This window comes from Rattus norvegicus, chromosome 20 (assembly GCF_036323735.1).
Source record: "Rattus norvegicus strain BN/NHsdMcwi chromosome 20, GRCr8, whole genome shotgun sequence".
NCBI lineage: Eukaryota > Metazoa > Chordata > Mammalia > Rodentia > Muridae > Rattus > Rattus norvegicus.
In genome coordinates, this window is record NC_086038.1 from 17,436,766 (window position 1) to 17,454,340 (window position 17,575).

General features: G+C 46.9%; 1 protein-coding gene across 3 annotated transcripts in view; it reads left to right on the forward strand.

The window, feature by feature from the left end:
* Positions 1–11,979: 11,979 nt before the first annotated feature.
* Positions 11,980–17,575, forward strand: part of Bicc1 (BicC family RNA binding protein 1) — a 237,143-nt gene continuing 231,547 nt past the window's right edge. For 2 of the 3 annotated variants that reach the window (XM_039098830.2, XM_039098831.2), the window contains exon 1: positions 11,980–12,397. In XM_039098830.2, coding sequence (XP_038954758.1) covers positions 12,202–12,397 — 196 coding nt within the window. In that variant the 5' untranslated portion in view covers positions 11,980–12,201. The remainder of the gene's footprint in view (positions 12,398–17,575) is intronic. The other variant, NM_001415073.1, reaches the window with a different exon arrangement.

Below are 17,575 nucleotides of genomic sequence, written 5' to 3' on the forward strand. Positions count from 1 at the left end.
CAACTTTTATTTCTCTGACCCGAATGGTACCAGTGTCACAATAGTAACGCCGTTGATGTAAGTCCCACTTTGCATCCGGTGTATCTTGTGACATATTTACATATAGCGTATCTTGCGGCATATTTGCATATCATGGCATATTTGCATATAATCTATCTGTGACGTATTTTCAGGTATTGCTATTATTATTTGGTCTTTTAGAGCGTTTCCTATACATGCTATAGTTTAAAGTGCCCTACACATTTTTATGTGGAGCCCTGGCAAACCTGGAACTCACTCTGTAGACCAGGCTGACTTCGAACTCAGAAATCTGCCTGCTTCTACCTCCCAAGCTCATGCACTACCGCCACCAGGTTGGTCTCTCTCTCTCTCTCTCTCTCTCTCTCTCTCTCTCTCTCTCTCTCTCCTCTTCTCTCCTCCTGAATGGACTGTATGCTTCTAATGAAGAAAATGTGCAGAGTACATTGTGCTGCTTAAAAAACAGATGTATTTATTTTACCTTATGTGGACCGGGATTTGCGTGCATGCTGATAGGTGCACCATGTATGTGCAGTGCCCCAAGTGGCCAGAAGGGGGCATTGGCTTCTCTGGATCTGGAGTTACAGACAGTTGCGAGCAGTCATGTGGGGTGCTCATAACCGAACCCAGGTCCTTTGCTCTTAGCCTCCGAGCCATCTCTGCAACCCCATAACAGGTCATTTCCTTGAGTATCTAACAAGCTTCCAAACTCAGGTTGCTCTGTGGAAAGGACCAAGCTGAACACAGGGGAACATCTAGCCCACCGCAACTGTGTTGCCAACTTTCTATTGTGGTGGCATATAGCTGATATAAACAGCTGAAAACCTGGAAAGGTCCCAATGGGTTCTTAGTTCTGAAGTTTCAGTTCGTGGTCTGTTGGTTTTGTTGGTTTGGGTCTGTAATGGACGCTCTGGACGGGGGCATAACAGGTCTGTTTGGTTCATGGTGGTTGGCAAACAAAGACAGCAACTCACAGCGGCTGAAGTCTCAGTGTCCCCTTCAGGGGTGCAACCTCTAGGTCTCACCTCTCCTAGTGTCAAGTCTTTAATATATTACATTAAAGATCCAAACCACAATAGTAGTCAGAGAGGCAATGAGACCCCTGACCCGACAGCCTGAAAGGAAGTGGATTGCTCTAACAACCACAGGAGTCGGAAGCAGAAGCTTCCTTCACCTAAGCTCTGGCCTGACCACCACAGTCCTAGATGATCCGGAAGTGATGCCTTCTGAATGACCTGCAGCCAGTAAGCACCCAGAGAGACTACATGGGGACTCTTGACCTCTCGAAACCCAGAAATATCCCAACTTTTTTTTTTTTTTAAATTTGCAAGTTCTTCATGATAAAGTTTAAAAAAAATACCCAAGACCCAGAAATAACAAATGTTTGCCATTTTAAACTGCTAGATTTGGGAGTCAGTTAGCGTGGCAGAAATAAATAATGCACCCAGGTCCAAGTGGCCAGCGGCTTAGTGGGTGGTCACCAGGGATTTGGCTGGATCAGCTGTGCTCTTTTCTCTACGGGACAATGACTGACTGACCTCTCTCATTCTGCCTGCACTTTTGTCTACAGTACCAAATCATCGGGGATGGGGGTTGGGGGTGAGGGTCTGGGGGGGCTGGGGGGTTTTCTGTGTGGGTTCAACTTTGCCTCAGCCTGTTGCAGAACCGATCATTTAACTTCTAAGCAAGCAATCCCCTCAGGTCGGGAAGACATTGTGTCATGAGCAATCCCCAAATTCAATATAGTCCACAGCAAATATGTCTCCGATTTTTACAGGTGGAATTTAGTCCAAGAACAAGGCTTGCCCAGAGTTATATAATTAGAGAAAGGATGTATTTTGAGTTTAAAGTCTGCATCTCCTGAGGTCCAGTTAAGGGCTATTGATACTTGATGACATTGATTGACAATCGCATATGACCAGGGGTCACTGCCCAGTCTGATGGGGGCGCACTTGTTTGATTCTTACTCATTGTCAGCTGTCGTGAGGGGATGAGCTGAGACCAGCATGTCTGTGTCTCTCCCTCTCAGGCTCCCCTCCACTGAGGAAGCAGCCAGTCGCTTGCGCTTGTTGGGGGCTATCTGTCTTCTGGACGTTTAACTGCAGTGGTGGATCCGACTCGGCAAGCGAGATTCAACAGTGAGAGCCAACTGCCAGTGCTTAGCCTTGGCTAAGCTCAGACTATGTGTGGAGAAGCATTTCCTGACCTGGAGTGGAAGCAAGCTATGATCAGCTTAGTAATGGCAGCCATCAAAGAGGCCAGGCAGGGTGAAGCCATGGACTTGGCGGTTGGGTTTTCTGTGCACTTTGGTCCTGGCTGTGGCTTTTGAGAATCTTCTGATGGCTCGCACTTCCCACACCAGCTGCCTGGGAAATCTCACTCAGAAAACTCCATTGGCTCCTATTTCTGGAAGTGATTTCTCGTCGTTTGATGTGTGGTTTAGCAGGTAAGTGGCCATGGTGGCTTTTACCTTGTGCCTGAGTGTGGCCTCAGAAGCCCAGCCAGCCTGAGGGCTGGATGTTTTTCTGGCTCCGAACGTTTCCATTCTGGCTAAACCCGTAAGTCACATCGCCAGCAGGCTGTCGGTTCATTAAAAAGAACACGCTATGGGAAGGTACAACTTTGCACATACCTACTGTTGTCTTCCGCCAAAAACATTCCATTTTCTTAAGTTCCAGGGAGCTGGGAGGATGACTTACACGTGTGGGTGTTAGTCTAGGGATCAAAGGACTCAAGGTGATGTCAGCACTGAACATCAAAAACACAATTAACAGGAGCCTTGAAACCATGACAACGGGGGAAGCTGTGAGTCTGGGCCGGATGAGCCTCCTTGGGTGGTAGTCTCAGCAGGGCACTACTGTTGTCTGAGATACAGATAACTATGAAAGTTCGCGTCCATCTTCAGTATCCCCTGTCTGTCTGTCTGTCTGTCTGTCTGTCTGTCTGTCTGTCTGTCCTCACCTGCCCACATCCATCCAGCCTAGTCTCTTTTTGATGGTCCAGGGTTTTGTTTTTGTTTTTGTTTTGTTTTTTTGTTGTTGTTTTTGTTTTGAGACTTTTTTTTAATTGTTGTTCCAAATTCATCTTATGGAATTAGCAAGAGAACCCTAGCCACTCCCTCTACACCTAGAAAGGGCTTTACCTACAACCGGAAGGTACTGAACTCCTCCTCTTTCAAAATAGAAAGTGATAAAACCCTTAGGCAGCCTGAGGCTTCTGGCTGTGTGATGGTGACCTTATGCAAGGGTCAGGGGATACGTCTGTAGAGGTTCCTCCCTCTTTCCAGGCTTCTTTTGGTTTCTGGGGATCAAACTGGGGTGTCAGGCAAGTGTCTGCCCCCACATAGCCATCTTCGCAGCCTGACCACATGAGTTTACGTTTATTTTGTGTCAGATGACACTCCTCCTGTGTCCTTCCACAGGTTCAATCTCTCAATGGGCAGAGAATGCAGCATCTTCAGTGGCAGCTGGAGTCTCGCTAAACTCTTCTCTTCGTGTGAGTGAGGTTTTAACCTCATGGTTAAAAGACCCCAAACTTTTTACCAGGGAATGGCTGGGGGTAGGAAACACAAGATGAAAGGCAGGTGCCCTCCCTGCAGAATCTCAGGCATCAGGTGCATTATGCTGACAACAGTGATGTTGTTGATGATAATGATGATGATGGTGATGATGATGACGATGACAATGACGATGATGACACAGTAGGAATGCCCAGACAATTGTTTTAATAGGACCAGCATGGCATTCCTTGGAAATAAAAGGTCAGGGAAAGCTGGATAAGTTGGCAGTGAGCACTGATGCAGGAGAATATGCAGATGGGGAGACAGTGTTTGCAAAGCGCTTTGAGGAGGGCAGTCTAGACCACAAATGGCTCCCTGTTGTTGGGGTGTGCAAGGCGGGAGTCTGAGGCAGGAAGCAGAACCAGAGCCTGGGTTGAGCACTATGAGCTGTCACCTGGGAAGCAAGTGGTCATGCATTGAGATGATTCAGACATAATTGAATGCCAAGGGCTGAAGAGGCTAAAGTGCCACTGGGCAGGGGTGACACAGGCCTTTTATCCCAGCATTTGAGGCAAGGTAGGCAGATCTCTGAATTCAAGGCCAGTCTTAGGGTTCCTGTTGCTGCAATGAGACACCATGACCCAAAAGCAATTTGGGGAGGAGAGGGTTCATTTGGCTCACACTTCCACATTGTAACCCATCATTGACGGAAGTCAGGACAGGAACTCAAGCAGGGCAGGAACCTGGAGGCAGGAGCTGATGCAGAGGCCATGGAGGGGTGCTGCTTACTGGCTTGCTCCACATGGCTTGCTCAGCCTGCTTTCTTATAGAATGCAGGACCACCAGCCCAGGGACAGTACCACATACAATGGGCTGGGTCCTCCCCCCTTGATCACTAATAGAGAAAATGCCTTACAGCTGGGTCTCATGGAGGCATTTCCTCAACTGAGGCTCCTTTCTCTATGATAACTCCAGCTTGTGTCAAGATGACACACAGGACCAGCTGGTACACTGGTCTACAAGAGTTAGTTCCAGGATAGCCAGAACTAGAGAAACCTTGTCTCAGCAAACAAATGAGAAAGAAAGAAAAAGAAGTGAGAAGATTCGTGGATGCACAGGGAGGGTGCCTGGTGTGAAGTTTTCAAAGAATAAATGAAAGTAATTTTAAATTTAAAAGTAGAACAGTCTCTTTAATATAAACCCATGTGACTATTACAAAACATTTAAGTTTGGGGTCAGTATTTTTGTATTTTTGCCTTAGAAGAAACAAGCAAGACCATCATACCTGTAAAAAACAAACAAACAAACCAATCCATTTTTTTCTTAAAATGCTCCAAGTAGTTTTTCCATCCTTTAATTAAGATTAGATGCATATATTTAAGATAAATAACATGAGTATCTTATTTTTTCTTAAAAAAATTACTTTTTTGTGAACTTGGGATTTTTTTTTTTGTTCGGTTGGTTTTCTTTTCAAGACAGGGTTTCTCTGTGTAGCCCTGGCCATCCTGTAACTTACTCTGGAGACCAGGCTGGCCTCCAACTCAAAGACTTGCCTGCCTCTGCTTCCCAGGGGCTGGGATTGAAGGCTTCATCACTGGTACCAGGCAAGTTTGAAGACTTGATGTACTTGTAGATTTCTATAAAAATGTTTTTCAAGTGACATGTTTTTGGAGATGAGGCTTGATTCATTGAAGGGTCTGTTTCTATACTTTGAGTGTCAAGTGAGTTGAAAACCATTCTCTCCCTCAAGAAATGGAAAGTTTAAAAAAAAAAAGCCAGAAAATCCCCCCCCCCATGTGCTCGGGAAGACAAAAGGTGTGGTTTTAATCATGCTTCAGTTTTTGCGGAAAGCGCACGGTTCCCTTGAATTCTTGGTTCTGTTACTTACCTTTCTCTTCATTTCAATGATGATATAATAAGAATATGTTCCTTTAATTACTTTTCCAAAATGAAAGTAACACACCCAAACAACTTAATCCAAAATAAGAGCCTGGCAGGCCTTTTCTCCGCTCCTTGCTTTCTACTAGAAACTTCCAACTTCCAGATTGGCTCTGTGTCCACTCATGTACCTCTGAATAACGTGGTAAGACAGTCCCTTCTCCATCATCAAAGAGCTTTCGTCACAATTTACTGATGTCTCCTTGGGAGTGACTTGTTTTTTTGTAAAAGCACTGCTCCTTCGCCCCTCTACACCCCAGGACAGTTCCCAGCACTCCAGACTCCCGGTCCAGCTCTAACATAATGTGGGGTAGATCGGTGGGTATTCCCAGTTGCCACCATCACTTCTGCAGGACACTGGCTGCAGCTCAGCTCTGCTGCTTAGACCCAGAAGGCTGACATCCCCACAGAGCAGCTCATTGCACTCGGACTCAGTAGCTGAGCTCATACACACCTCGAGTTTGCTGTCAGCTGATGGTATCAAAGCCTTCACCGGGTGTTCTTAATGCCTTTGGGAGTTCTGTGCTTTAAGATTTGATCCAGAAGACACCAGAATCTTGAGCGCCTGACCTATTCCAGCTCAGGTTCTTGCACTGCTGTCTTGAACTGTTCCTTTACACCCCTGTGCTGGACCATTTGGGTTCTATATTCTGTTTTTTGTTGTTGTTGTTTTTGGGTTTTTTTTTTTAGCTCTTGTTTCATTCTCTTACTTGGGGTACTATGCAGTCTTTAGTAGCTCCCTTAAAGTATAATAAAAATTTTATATCTACAAACTCTATGATCTATCCTATCTATCTATCCATTCATCCATCCACTCATCCATCCATCCATCCACTCATCCATCCATCCATCCATCCATCCACCCACTCATCCACCCACCCATCCATCTATCCATCCACCCACCCACCCATCCACCCATCCACCCATCCACCCATCCATCCATCCATCCACCCATCCACCCATCCATCCATCCATCCACCCATCCATCCATCCATCCATCCATCCATCCATCCACCCATCCACCCATCCATCCACCCATCCACCCATCCACCCATCCACCCATCCACCCATCTACCCATCCATCCATCCATCCATCCATCCATCCATCCATCCATCCATCTACTCATCCATCCATCCATCCATCCATCCATCCATCCATCCATCTACTTATCCATCCATCCACCCATCCATCCACCCATCCATCCATCCATCCATCCATCCATCCATCCACCCATCCATCCATCCATCCATCCATCCATCCACTCATCCATCCATCCATCCATCCATTCATCCATCCATCTACTAATCCATCCATCCATCCATCCATCCATCTACTTATCCATCCATCCATCCACCCACCCACGCGCCCATCTATCCATCCATCTGTCTGTCCATCCATCCTCTCTCTCTCTCATATCTATCCATCCATTCATCTATCCATCCATCTACTAACTCATCCATCCATCCATCCATCCATCCATCCATCCATCCACCCATCCATAGTTTTCTTATTTTAAGAACGAGGTTTAGATTTGTGTTTCATGGATAGTTTTGCATGTGAAATGATTTCCCAGTAGGCATTGCCCCATTGCCTTCTAGTTCCCGATGCTGTATATATTTGATGAGACTCCTGTTTTCTTTGTCTCTATACCTATGAAGTAGCTTGGGATTGTAGAAAATCTCAAGACAAGCATCCCAAAGCAATTAGAGATTGTGAGTATCCATGTGAATCACATAATCCAGGCTGGCCCAGCCTTTCACAGAAGCGAAGGCTACCTCGAAAAGCTTTTAAAAGCCTGCAGAATGGATCTGTTGGTGGAATGCTTGCTACATAAGCATGAGGCCCCAACTTCTATCTCCAGAAGCCGCACATGAAATCCAGGTGTGTTGGAATGTGCCTATAAACCCAGTTCTGGAGAAGCAGAGACAGGCAGACTGTCAGAGGTCTAGAAAGTCTATGGCTCACTGGCCATACTTGGCAGGCCATAGGCCAATGAGGGACTGTCTCAAAAAAAAAAAAAAACCAATATGGAAGTTTCTTGAGGAATGACACTGGCTGTCATCTGCTTCTACCCACATGTACATACAGGAGCACGTGCACACACATCCCAACATCTTCTCAAAAAACAAAGCCAAACCCTCTACTTTTCCCACTCCACTGAGAGCTATTTCCCCAAACTCTTAGCAAACTAGCTCGACACTGTCTTAAGAAAAGAAAAGTCACGAGACATAGGAATTCCTTGTGCCTTAGAAATGAAACCCGACAGCCGACCTGTGAGTTGACAGGGGAATGATTTCTACTTTGTAAGTCTTTTAATAATTTTACCGATGCTCTCAAAGCCCTGCGGTATAAAAACCATTTTTGAATGTTTAGTTTCTACCAACTGGATCCTCTCTGGGCATTTAAGATATTCAAACCTTAGAAAGCCTGAAGTCAATACTCCAACACCAACCAGCGGACTTCACTCTTTGTTCTCTGCCTATTCTAGGGACTTCCTCGTCCATCCTTAGTGAAATGCTTCTCCAAGAGTCGTCCTCTTCCCTTGTTTAATGATTCGCCCACCTTGACCATTCCTCTCCAGGCTACTTCTAAAGTCTCAGTGATTTCAAGCAAAGAGCATGTCGACCGCCCCATACTGCACAGGCACAGTTGTAGTCTCATTTGAGAAGCCATCTTTCTCCTGTGCCAACATCGCAAAACCCGGGCTAGCTTTCTCCCTTTTTCTTACTGCTGCTTCTGTCTTGCCTTCTGTTCTCTGTCCGATATGTGACCAACCCATGCCAGAATGTTTAATCAACTCGTCCCTAAGCTTTATTTTTGTCTTCTCTTTAGCCAGCCAAGTCCCATTCCTGATTCTTGATAGAACGATTGCACACAGGCGAAGAGCATAGGCTTCTCCCCATCTATGATCCCGGAACTGAAGCCCTGACTGTCATATCCCATTGTCTATCTGATATATTTTCAGAGTTCTCAACGACACCCCATCCTCACTAGGTTGAGATGGACAAGTAGGTCATTCCTCCGGTATAACAGTCTCCCAGCAAGCTCTATAATCCAGCTCCCATCACCAATCTCTGTGTGTCCTGAAGACACGCCTTTCCCATCATCCTTTGTGTCCACTGCCAGTGTAGCTGATGACACAGGAAGGCTTCCCACAATCCTCTCATCTCTCCACATGGTCCTTGCCTCGGATGGCATCTGCATTGTCTACGTTTTAAGATTCTCGTGTAGAGTCTACATTGGTCCAACTCTTCTCTCCTTGCCCTGTAGTCTGTCCTCTGTAATACACTGGCATATTGTTCCCCCCCCCCCCCCGGAGCTGGGGACCGAACCCAGGGCCTTGCGCTTCCTAGGCAAGCGCTCTACCACTGAGCTAAATCCCCAACCCCAATGGCATATTGTTAATGCTCATATTTAACCACACTGCCGTTTACCTAAAACTTTTGTGTGCTTTCCGTTTGTTCTGAGAATGAAGATAGAACCCCTGACTGGACTGATTGGGGGCATATCGAGCTTGAGACCCTCATCTTATAACTAACTCACTTCTTACTTGAAACTCTCATCTTAGCTTACCCAATTCCCCATTTTCCTGTCCTGGCTGGCCCTGTTAGCCTTTCTCCTTGTTGCAGAAAACAAGGGAAAGATGCCACATCTCCTCCTCCACAGAATTCTTGTGTTAATCAGACACTCAAGGTGGCTTTCTGCTCAGTGTCTAGCACCTGTGGGCTGGTCCCTTTACCTTTTGTGCCTCAGTTTCCTCTGACATCAAAATGGTAAAAGCAGGGTTGGGGATTTAGCTCAGTGATAGAGCGATTGCCTAGCAAGCGCAAGGCCCTGGGTTTGGTCCTCAGCTCTCAGGGATGCCATTATGGTTCTATCATACTTTGCAGGAACGGCCCTCTCCTGCCTGGGTAATATTTCTGGAGCAGGTGAATTCTTGAGTTAGTCTTTTGGTGAGCGTCACCGACCTTTATGAACCTGTTAGGGCATTACAGGTTTTCTCTTGTGTCCTGAGTCCCCCTTTACAGTGGTTGCTATAGAGATTCCTTAATATGTAATTATCTTGGGGCAGCACCCTGCCTTTCCTCCCAGAAGTCTCGGGAGTGCAAGGCTTGTGCCTCTCGTTGCTTACCATTCCTCAGGGTTGACGGAATACCCAGAACACAGCAAGGTTCCTCTGATTATTCACTCCCAGGGAAAGAGGGCGAATACCCGGTCAGTCGGAAGACTGTGGGTGCTGTCAATTAGACCCTGTTGGTGGTAACTATGTTCTGCTGAGGAATCACTAACAGCGATTAGAAGAGTCAGAGCACATGGGTTAGTAGGGAGGAACTGAACAGGTTATCTGTTCTCAGGTCAGTGGAAGCCACACTGGGCAGAGCAATTTGGACAGTAATATCAGGTATAGAACTCAGTCGGATTCTTGTTCCCTTCTCCACTTGCTCCTCATCAAGTCACTTTTTGTGTGTCCATCACGTCACTTCTTTTTCCTTTCAAGACAGGGTTTCTTTGTGTAGTCCTGGATGTCACGGAACTCTCTCTGTAGACCAGGCTGGCCTCAGAGTCACAGAGATCCATCTGCCTCTGCCTTCCGAGTGCTGGGATTAAAGGTGTGCGCCACCCCGTTTGAGCTGCTTCTACACGACTCCTCATCTGTGAATTATATCCATGTTCCAGCTCAGCCAAGTAAGTGCTGATCCTGGAAGAATTTAAAAATCACATTTATTGGGGTTGGGGATTTAGCTCAGTGGTAGAGCGCTTGCCTAGGAAGCGCAAGGCCCTGGGTTCGGTCCCCAGCTCCGAAAAAAAGAACCAAAAAAAAAAAATCACATTTGTCTGTCTGTCTGTCTGTCTGTCTGTCTGTCTGTCTGTCTGTCTATCTATCTATCTATCTATCTATCTATCTATCTATCTATCTATCTATCTATCTATCTATGGCGTGTGTGTGTGTGTGTGAATGTGTGTGAATGCGTGTATGTACATGTCCTCAAATGCAGGTGACAGAAGAAGCCAGAAGAGGGCACCAGATACCACTGAGCTGGACTTGCAGGCAGTTGTGAGCCATGCAAGGTGGGTGCTGGGAATGGAACTCTGGTTCCCCGGGAAAGTACCGAGAACTCTCTAACTGCGGTGCCATTTCTCCAGCTGGAGATTCTTAAAAGTCCCATTTTATTATCTATTCGTGTATGTGTGTGAGAGTGTATTCCAAATTGCTTTTTGGATGGTCAAAGGACAACCTGCCCGGGTTGGCCTCTCTTTCCACCACGTGGGGCCTCAGGGGCTAACTCAGATTGTCCGGCTTCACAGCCAGTTCGCTTAGGTTGAGTCACCTCTCCAGCCCCCTGTAAGAGTTTTGATTTAAACACACTGTTTAAATTATCTATGGCCCCCCGGTGAACCTATGGCTCGCCCCACTCATAAACCTACTTCTTCCCTCCGCCGGACACTGCTTTTCTGTTGTAATTATCATTATCTTCCTCTCAAGATGAACAGATATTCTTGTGCGTTTGGTCATTCAGTGAAAGGCGGTGTGGGTCTGTGGGGCATGGGGAGGAGTGTCCCAAGCTCACAGCAAGACCTCGTCCTCTGAGCTCCATGCTCCACTTTGAGAGCAATGGTGCTGGTGTGTGGGCTGGCAGGAAGTCAGCATCAGAAATTACGAGGCTTTCATCTACGGGCTGCCTAGGACAGAGAGGAGCCCCCAGCCTGTCCCCAGAGAATGAGCTAGCCATCTCTATGATCTCGGACAGGGATAGATGCTTCGGTGTCTTGTTGAATCAAGGCCAGAAATTAAAGCCAGAGAAGGGCACATTCGCCCATCTCCGTCTCTTCCTTGAAAGTCACAAAGGCTCGGTAGAGGCCTGCTTGTGTTGCTCACCTTGGCGAGGCAAAGGTGACTTTGGATTGTAACCGTTAGAGTCAGGTCTACTCTAAGGTCTGCAAAGGTTGGTCGTCAATCCTGCCTGCCCTGCCCTCCAGATCTCTTTGCTTTTTATAATTCTCTGTTCTCATTCAGACTTATGGGACAGACTCCGGGTGTCCTGAGGGTCTGTAATAGGAGTGAACCCTTTGAGCACTTTGAGACCACGCTGTGCTTGAACCTGGTCTAAGTTTGGAGTATTCTGAGTATGGAGAGGGACGGAATCCGGGCGTAGGGACAGAAAAGTGGTAGTTAGGGACACGGGTGTGGACAATGAAACTTGTGTGCCTGGCGGGTGTTGAATCTTTGATTGAGTCTCCATCAGAGTTTGTGAGTTTTGATGGAGTTTCCATCAAAGGTACAGAAAAGTGGCAGTAAGTGACGAGGGCGCCTGGCGGCCACCCCAGCAGCTCTGGGTTCGAACTTGACTGGGGTGTCCGGGAGCCCGAGGGTCCACGCGATGGGTCAGGCATTCCGGGCGGTGCCGCGCGGCGTGTGGACGTGGTGCGTGTGAGAGGGCGCAGGCTGGCCGCTCCCGCCCGCCGCTCCCCGTGGGCCGGGCCGGCCAATGAGCGCGCGAGGCGGCGGCGGGGCTGGCGGCGGCCGGAGGCGCGGGCTGCTCTGTGCGCTCGGAGCGGGCGCTGCGGGCGGGCGGGGGCCGGGGCGCAGCGGATCGGCGCGGCGGGGCGGGGGGCGGCGCCCGAGGCGGTGATGCGCAGGGCTTCCCGCGGCCACGGAGGCGGCGGGGGCACGAGCTAGCGCTGCGGCGCGCCGAGCCACATCGGCCTGGGCCGGGGCGGCGGCAGCCCGAGCGCCGCTCGCACCATGGCCGCGCAGGGCGAGCCGGGCTACCTGGCGGCGGCGCAGTCGGACCCGGGCTCCAACAGCGAGCGCAGCACCGACTCGCCGGTGGCCGGCTCCGAGGACGATCTGGTGGCCGCGGCGCCCCTCCTGCACAGCCCCGAGTGGAGCGAGGAGCGCTTCCGCGTGGACAGGAAGAAACTCGAGGCCATGCTCCAAGGTAGGCATGCCCCTGCTCCCGATCTTCTCTCAAGGCAGTCACGGGATCGTCGCCCAGTCCGCCCACGGGACACCCCCCCCCCAACTTTGCCAGCTCCCCCGGATCGGAGGAACTGGAGGCCCGAGTTTATGGTGCCTCCCCGAAGTTGCCATTAGGACCGAGGCGGTGCCAGCTGCAGCTGGGACATCTGGGCCGTAGCAGCCTCCTGCTCTGGGACCGCCCAGTGTGCGGGACTCTGCCCGGCTTCCCGCAGCCCGCAGCCCGCAGCCGGGAGTCCGGGCCACCCCTGCGGCGTCTTTTCCCTCCCCTCGTCAGTATCCGCTTCCTCCAGCTAGGGCCTGCTCTGGTCGCCTGGAAAAAACGCTGCAGATGTCAAGGCTTCAACTGGGAGCCCCCGCCCCCACGCCGGAGTCTTGGGCTGGAGCAAGTCACCCAGGCGTGGGGATCTGTGTCCTGGCAGTGTGAGGGGAGCATGTGTCAGGGCAGCCGGGCTCCTAAAAGACATCTTGAGTTACGTTCAGTTCATAAACTTCTCCCTTGCAGCTGTGGGAGTCTGACTTGACTTTCATAATTTGGGCTTTTTTTTTTTTCATTTTTCATTTTTTAAACTCTTTTATAAGAGTTTCTGGGACTTTCCCAGGAAGAAAAAAAAACTTTCTCCACACTGGATCGGAAGCAAATTCTGATTTATTGCGTTAGGATTAGAGCGAGTGGTAACAAGTCCAAGGTCATTTTGACCTTTGAAAGTGTTCATTAGCATCCTACCTGTGTGGCTCACCTCCCACGTCCCAAGGCAGAGATGAGGTAGCTGGAACGAGCGTTAGTTTTAAGACTCGTGGCCCCTGCTCCCAGCAAGGGAGAGCGGTGAAGATTCAGTAGCTCTCATCCCTCAGCTCTGAAAGCTTGGAGGTCTACAGACTCGCTTTTATGGCTGTCTGTGTGACTTATTTTGACTTTATCTGTCAATGTATCGCAGTATGGGAGCGAGTTATTCCTCCCTGGAAATGAAGTGGCTTTTCAGAACAATTAAGAGGGTTATTTTAAGAGAGAACAACATGTTTTCCTAAACAATAACTTGGTGGAGAGAAGTATCAGGAGGGCTTGGCAGGCGTTTCTGGAAGGCCTGAGAACTCCTCTCCTTTGTTGCTTGTTTGTATTGATAAACATCCCAAATGTCATGTCTTGGGCTCGTTTTCCCTGAAATTATGTAACTTTGTAGGAAAGCAATGGATCTGAAAATTGAAGCCGGCTTACATTTCAGGAATTTTCATCTGCGATGCCTTCTTATTAGTTCCACAAGTCTGCCTAGTTTGGGGCTTACAAACAAAAATGTTACAATTACGTTGCAGAAGGATTGTTAAGATTGTAGCGAACCTCAAGATCCCAGCCACTTTCCAACTTCCTTGCGTTGGAAACAGACTGAGCGATTACTCCCTCCGAAGAACACCATGGTAGCATCCTTCAGGGATACCCTACACAAATACCGCGGTGGGTCAGTTGCTGGCAGTTCACTTGTAAAATCCGAGTTCTCCTTGGGGTTTTCTTTTTCAGTGACTTTCCATTTTGGATTCAGTGACATATGGGTAGAAAGTTCAGAAAATGTGAACCATGTTTAGCAGTGAGCCTATAGCGAGCCTATATCGACATATACATAATGAGTTAACCACTTAGTGGTTGGAAAGTTCTTTGAGTCATTTTCCAGAGTTACTTAACATTACCTGGTTGGCAAAGTAAGCCCTGACGTCACAGAGTATAGAACCCAGGGAGCGCACGGTGTACCATGGTAACTTTTTACTCTTCCCCACCCACATAGACCCCATAGAATCACCACATTTGTGAACCAAGGGCGATCTTGTGTTTATTTGCTTTATGCTGTAGTGGGTGTGACCTCTAGAGTTGCTCAGACTTGCGTTCAAATCTCTGTGGGACCTTGGGCAAGCTCCCAGGCTTCCCTCTGCCCTCAGTTCCCCGCCCCCCCCTTTTTTTTAAAAGAACCTCTGTAGTTTTTTGTGGAAGGGAAGCATTTGATGCCTAAGGGTCAAGACTTGTTATAGTGTTGGTAAATACTGAGAGCTTCACAATGCAGTGTTACTGTCTGGGTCCAGCTCATGTCAAGTACATTCCGCAGTTTGTAATGTCCGACATATATTGACAGATGGTTGGGAAGCAGAAATCATTTGCATGTTCGGAGTTGCAAAAGCAAAATAGATAAAAACTGATATCTGGTCAAAGAAAAATTTAGGTATTTTTAGGTGGAAACTTCTCCCATGGAGAGGGTCAAGGAGGGAGAGGTTACATTTGTTTGTATTTCTGGTTAGGGTGAATTTGTGATTTACATTTTTTTCTTTTCACAATAGCCTTTAAAAGTATATGGGATTTTCCATTTTAAACCAGGCTAAGTAAGGTTGTTGGTCTTCCAGCCTTCAGAGTGTAAATTGTCGATTATAATGTTTGGAATTTGTTTTTAGAGAGACTGTCCTGGGGGCAAGTTAATCTTTAATAGGTCGCATTTTTATTAGTGGAGAGAGTCTTCTATGTAATGGACAAAAAATTCACTGAGGTTAAAATGAGCAGTAGGGTCGTAGTCAAAGAAATAAAATACCATTCTTGCATGATCACGGAGTCTAATTGATATACATAAAAACCACTAGACCAAAATATAGGGAAAATTACTAGTTTTTTTCTTCCTTAAAAAAAAAAAAACTACTTTGAAATAGCCATAAAGAATGTCTGGCATTTTTGTTGGTATCTTGATGATAATTATCGATCTTGTTGGTCAGTAATTTTTTTTTTTTTGGCATGGGAATTTACTTTTGAGTTTAGATTTTTCATGGGCAGGCTCGGCCTTAAATGCATGCCATGCCCCACATTTTTTAGTGGGAAGAAATGATCATGTTGTATTTCTTTCATAACTAGCCCTCAGCATTTTGATAGACTCCACTAGGAGTCATGGTGTTGATTCACGTCAATCAGTTAAATGAATTCTACTCTGTGAAAAGGAGGGGTTGCTATGAAAGATGGGGAGTGGTTTAGTGTATCTAGGATATGGTGGTGGTTCTTGCCAGGGAACAGCATCAAAGATGGGGTCCCTGTATGAGTACTTCGTTTTTTGTAATTACAAAACACGTGTTCAACGCAGAATGAGAATTCCCCATAGGCAGTGTAGAAGCATAAACACTTTCAAGGTTGAGTCCTAAGCTATTTCAGCAGAGAAGTAAAGGAACGTGTGTGTGTGTGTGTGTGTGTGTGTGTGCATATGTGTGTGCATGTGTGCATGTGTGTGCATATGTGTATGCATGTGTGTATATGTGTGTATGCATATGTGTGTATGTGTATGTATGTGTGTATGTGTGTATATATGCATGTGTGTATGTGTGTGCATATGTGTATGTGTGTATATATGCATGTGTGTATGTGTGTGCATATGTGTATGTGTGTGTATGCATGTGTGTATATGTGTGTATGCATATGTGTGTATGTGTATGTATGTGTGTATGTGTGTATATATGCATGTGTGTATGTGTGTGCATATGTGTATGTGTGTATATATGCATGTGTGTATGTGTGTGCATATGTGTATGTGTGTGTATGCATGTGTGTATATGTGTGTATGCATATGTGTGTATGTGTATGTATGTGTGTATGTGTGTATATATGCATGTGTGTATGTGTGTGCATATGTGTATGTGTGTGAATGCATGTGTGTGTATGTGTGTATGTGTGTGTGTATGCATGTGTGTGTGTGTAGCTTATAAAGGTGATTGACAACCAGTGAGCTTTACCTCTAGGATGGGGAAGACTTCAGAAACCACAGCGCTGGAGCAAATTGGGATCCCATTCTGTCTGAGCAGGAGGACTGGCTACGAGTGCAGGCTAGCTCTGTGAGAAGCAAGTGTTCCTTGGCTCTACCTCAGAAACATTACCTTATGGTTTCGTGACTGATTGTCCTTTCTTAGATATTGTTGTGGAGGTGGAAGAAATACAAAGCAAAAATAGTAGAAGATGTGGAAGTTCCGGATGTGAGGAACATTTAAGTGAGCAGAGCTTTCTAGCTAGTGCTTCATAAAAGCTAGCAAGTGCTAAGAAACCAAATAGCTTTATGAAGGACAGTGGGTATGAACATAGGGCTTTGGGCAGGATCAAGATTTGTATGTTGGCATTATGTTACCTGATGCTATCTTTTCTAAAAAAAAAAAGAGTGTTGGTGGCAGTTTTGTAACCTTGAAGTGGTTGTAACAATTAGGAGAGAAAAGGTGCATATAAAGTATCACAGTGGAGGCTGGAGAGATTGCCCAGTGGTCAAGAGAACTTGCTGCTCTTACAGAGGATCTCAGTTCTGTATCCACCACCCGCATCTGGCAGCTCCCAATTGCTTGTAACTTCAGCTTCAAGGAACCAGCATCCTTCTGGTCTTTGTGGATACTATGACCACAGGTAATAAATACTCACACAGACCTATACATAAATTAAAAAAATATATATCTTAAAAGCATTTAGCGCCGGCTGCATAGAAAATGCTAACTGGTTCAGTTTTAGCAACAATATTCATTTTAAGCCACAATATATAGCGTATGTATTCATATAATAAGAACGAAAGTTCAGTTTTATTAAAGAATAAATATCATGGATGGACCCACTAGCTATTTGATATGATTATTGTTGGTTCCCTGGTAGCTTTACCTTCAGTAGGTGGCGTGTATGGCTGAGTAGATCTCTTATAGATGGGAGGAGGGAAGCAGAGGTCTTTCTAGTCTCTTGAGGTGTGTGAGCCTTCTTGCTTTGTGTACTTTCCGTTCTGTGAAAGGCTCCCCGTGCACCTGGTACTTCCTAAAGGACTCTTAGCACTTCTTCTGTTAGCAACTCTCTGTCCTTTAGCCTCTCTCATCACCATGTGGGAAGGACATTTTTACAAGAAAATACTGTGCCTGGGGGTGTATTTGCTCAGCAAAAAAGATGCCCGTTTACTCATCTATGCCGAAGGGGAGCAGTGGTCCCATCTTAGAGGGCTGGAGAGAGGCAGAGATGGGGGAGGGAGAGAGGAAGTGCAGAGGTTAATAGTTGCCCTTGTGAGGCAACCCCAGATCTAGGGGTTCCGATGCCTTCTCTGGCCTCTCCAGTCATATACTTCCATAGAGCCATGAATAGAGTTAAAGCAAATCTTTAAAAAAAATTTATTTC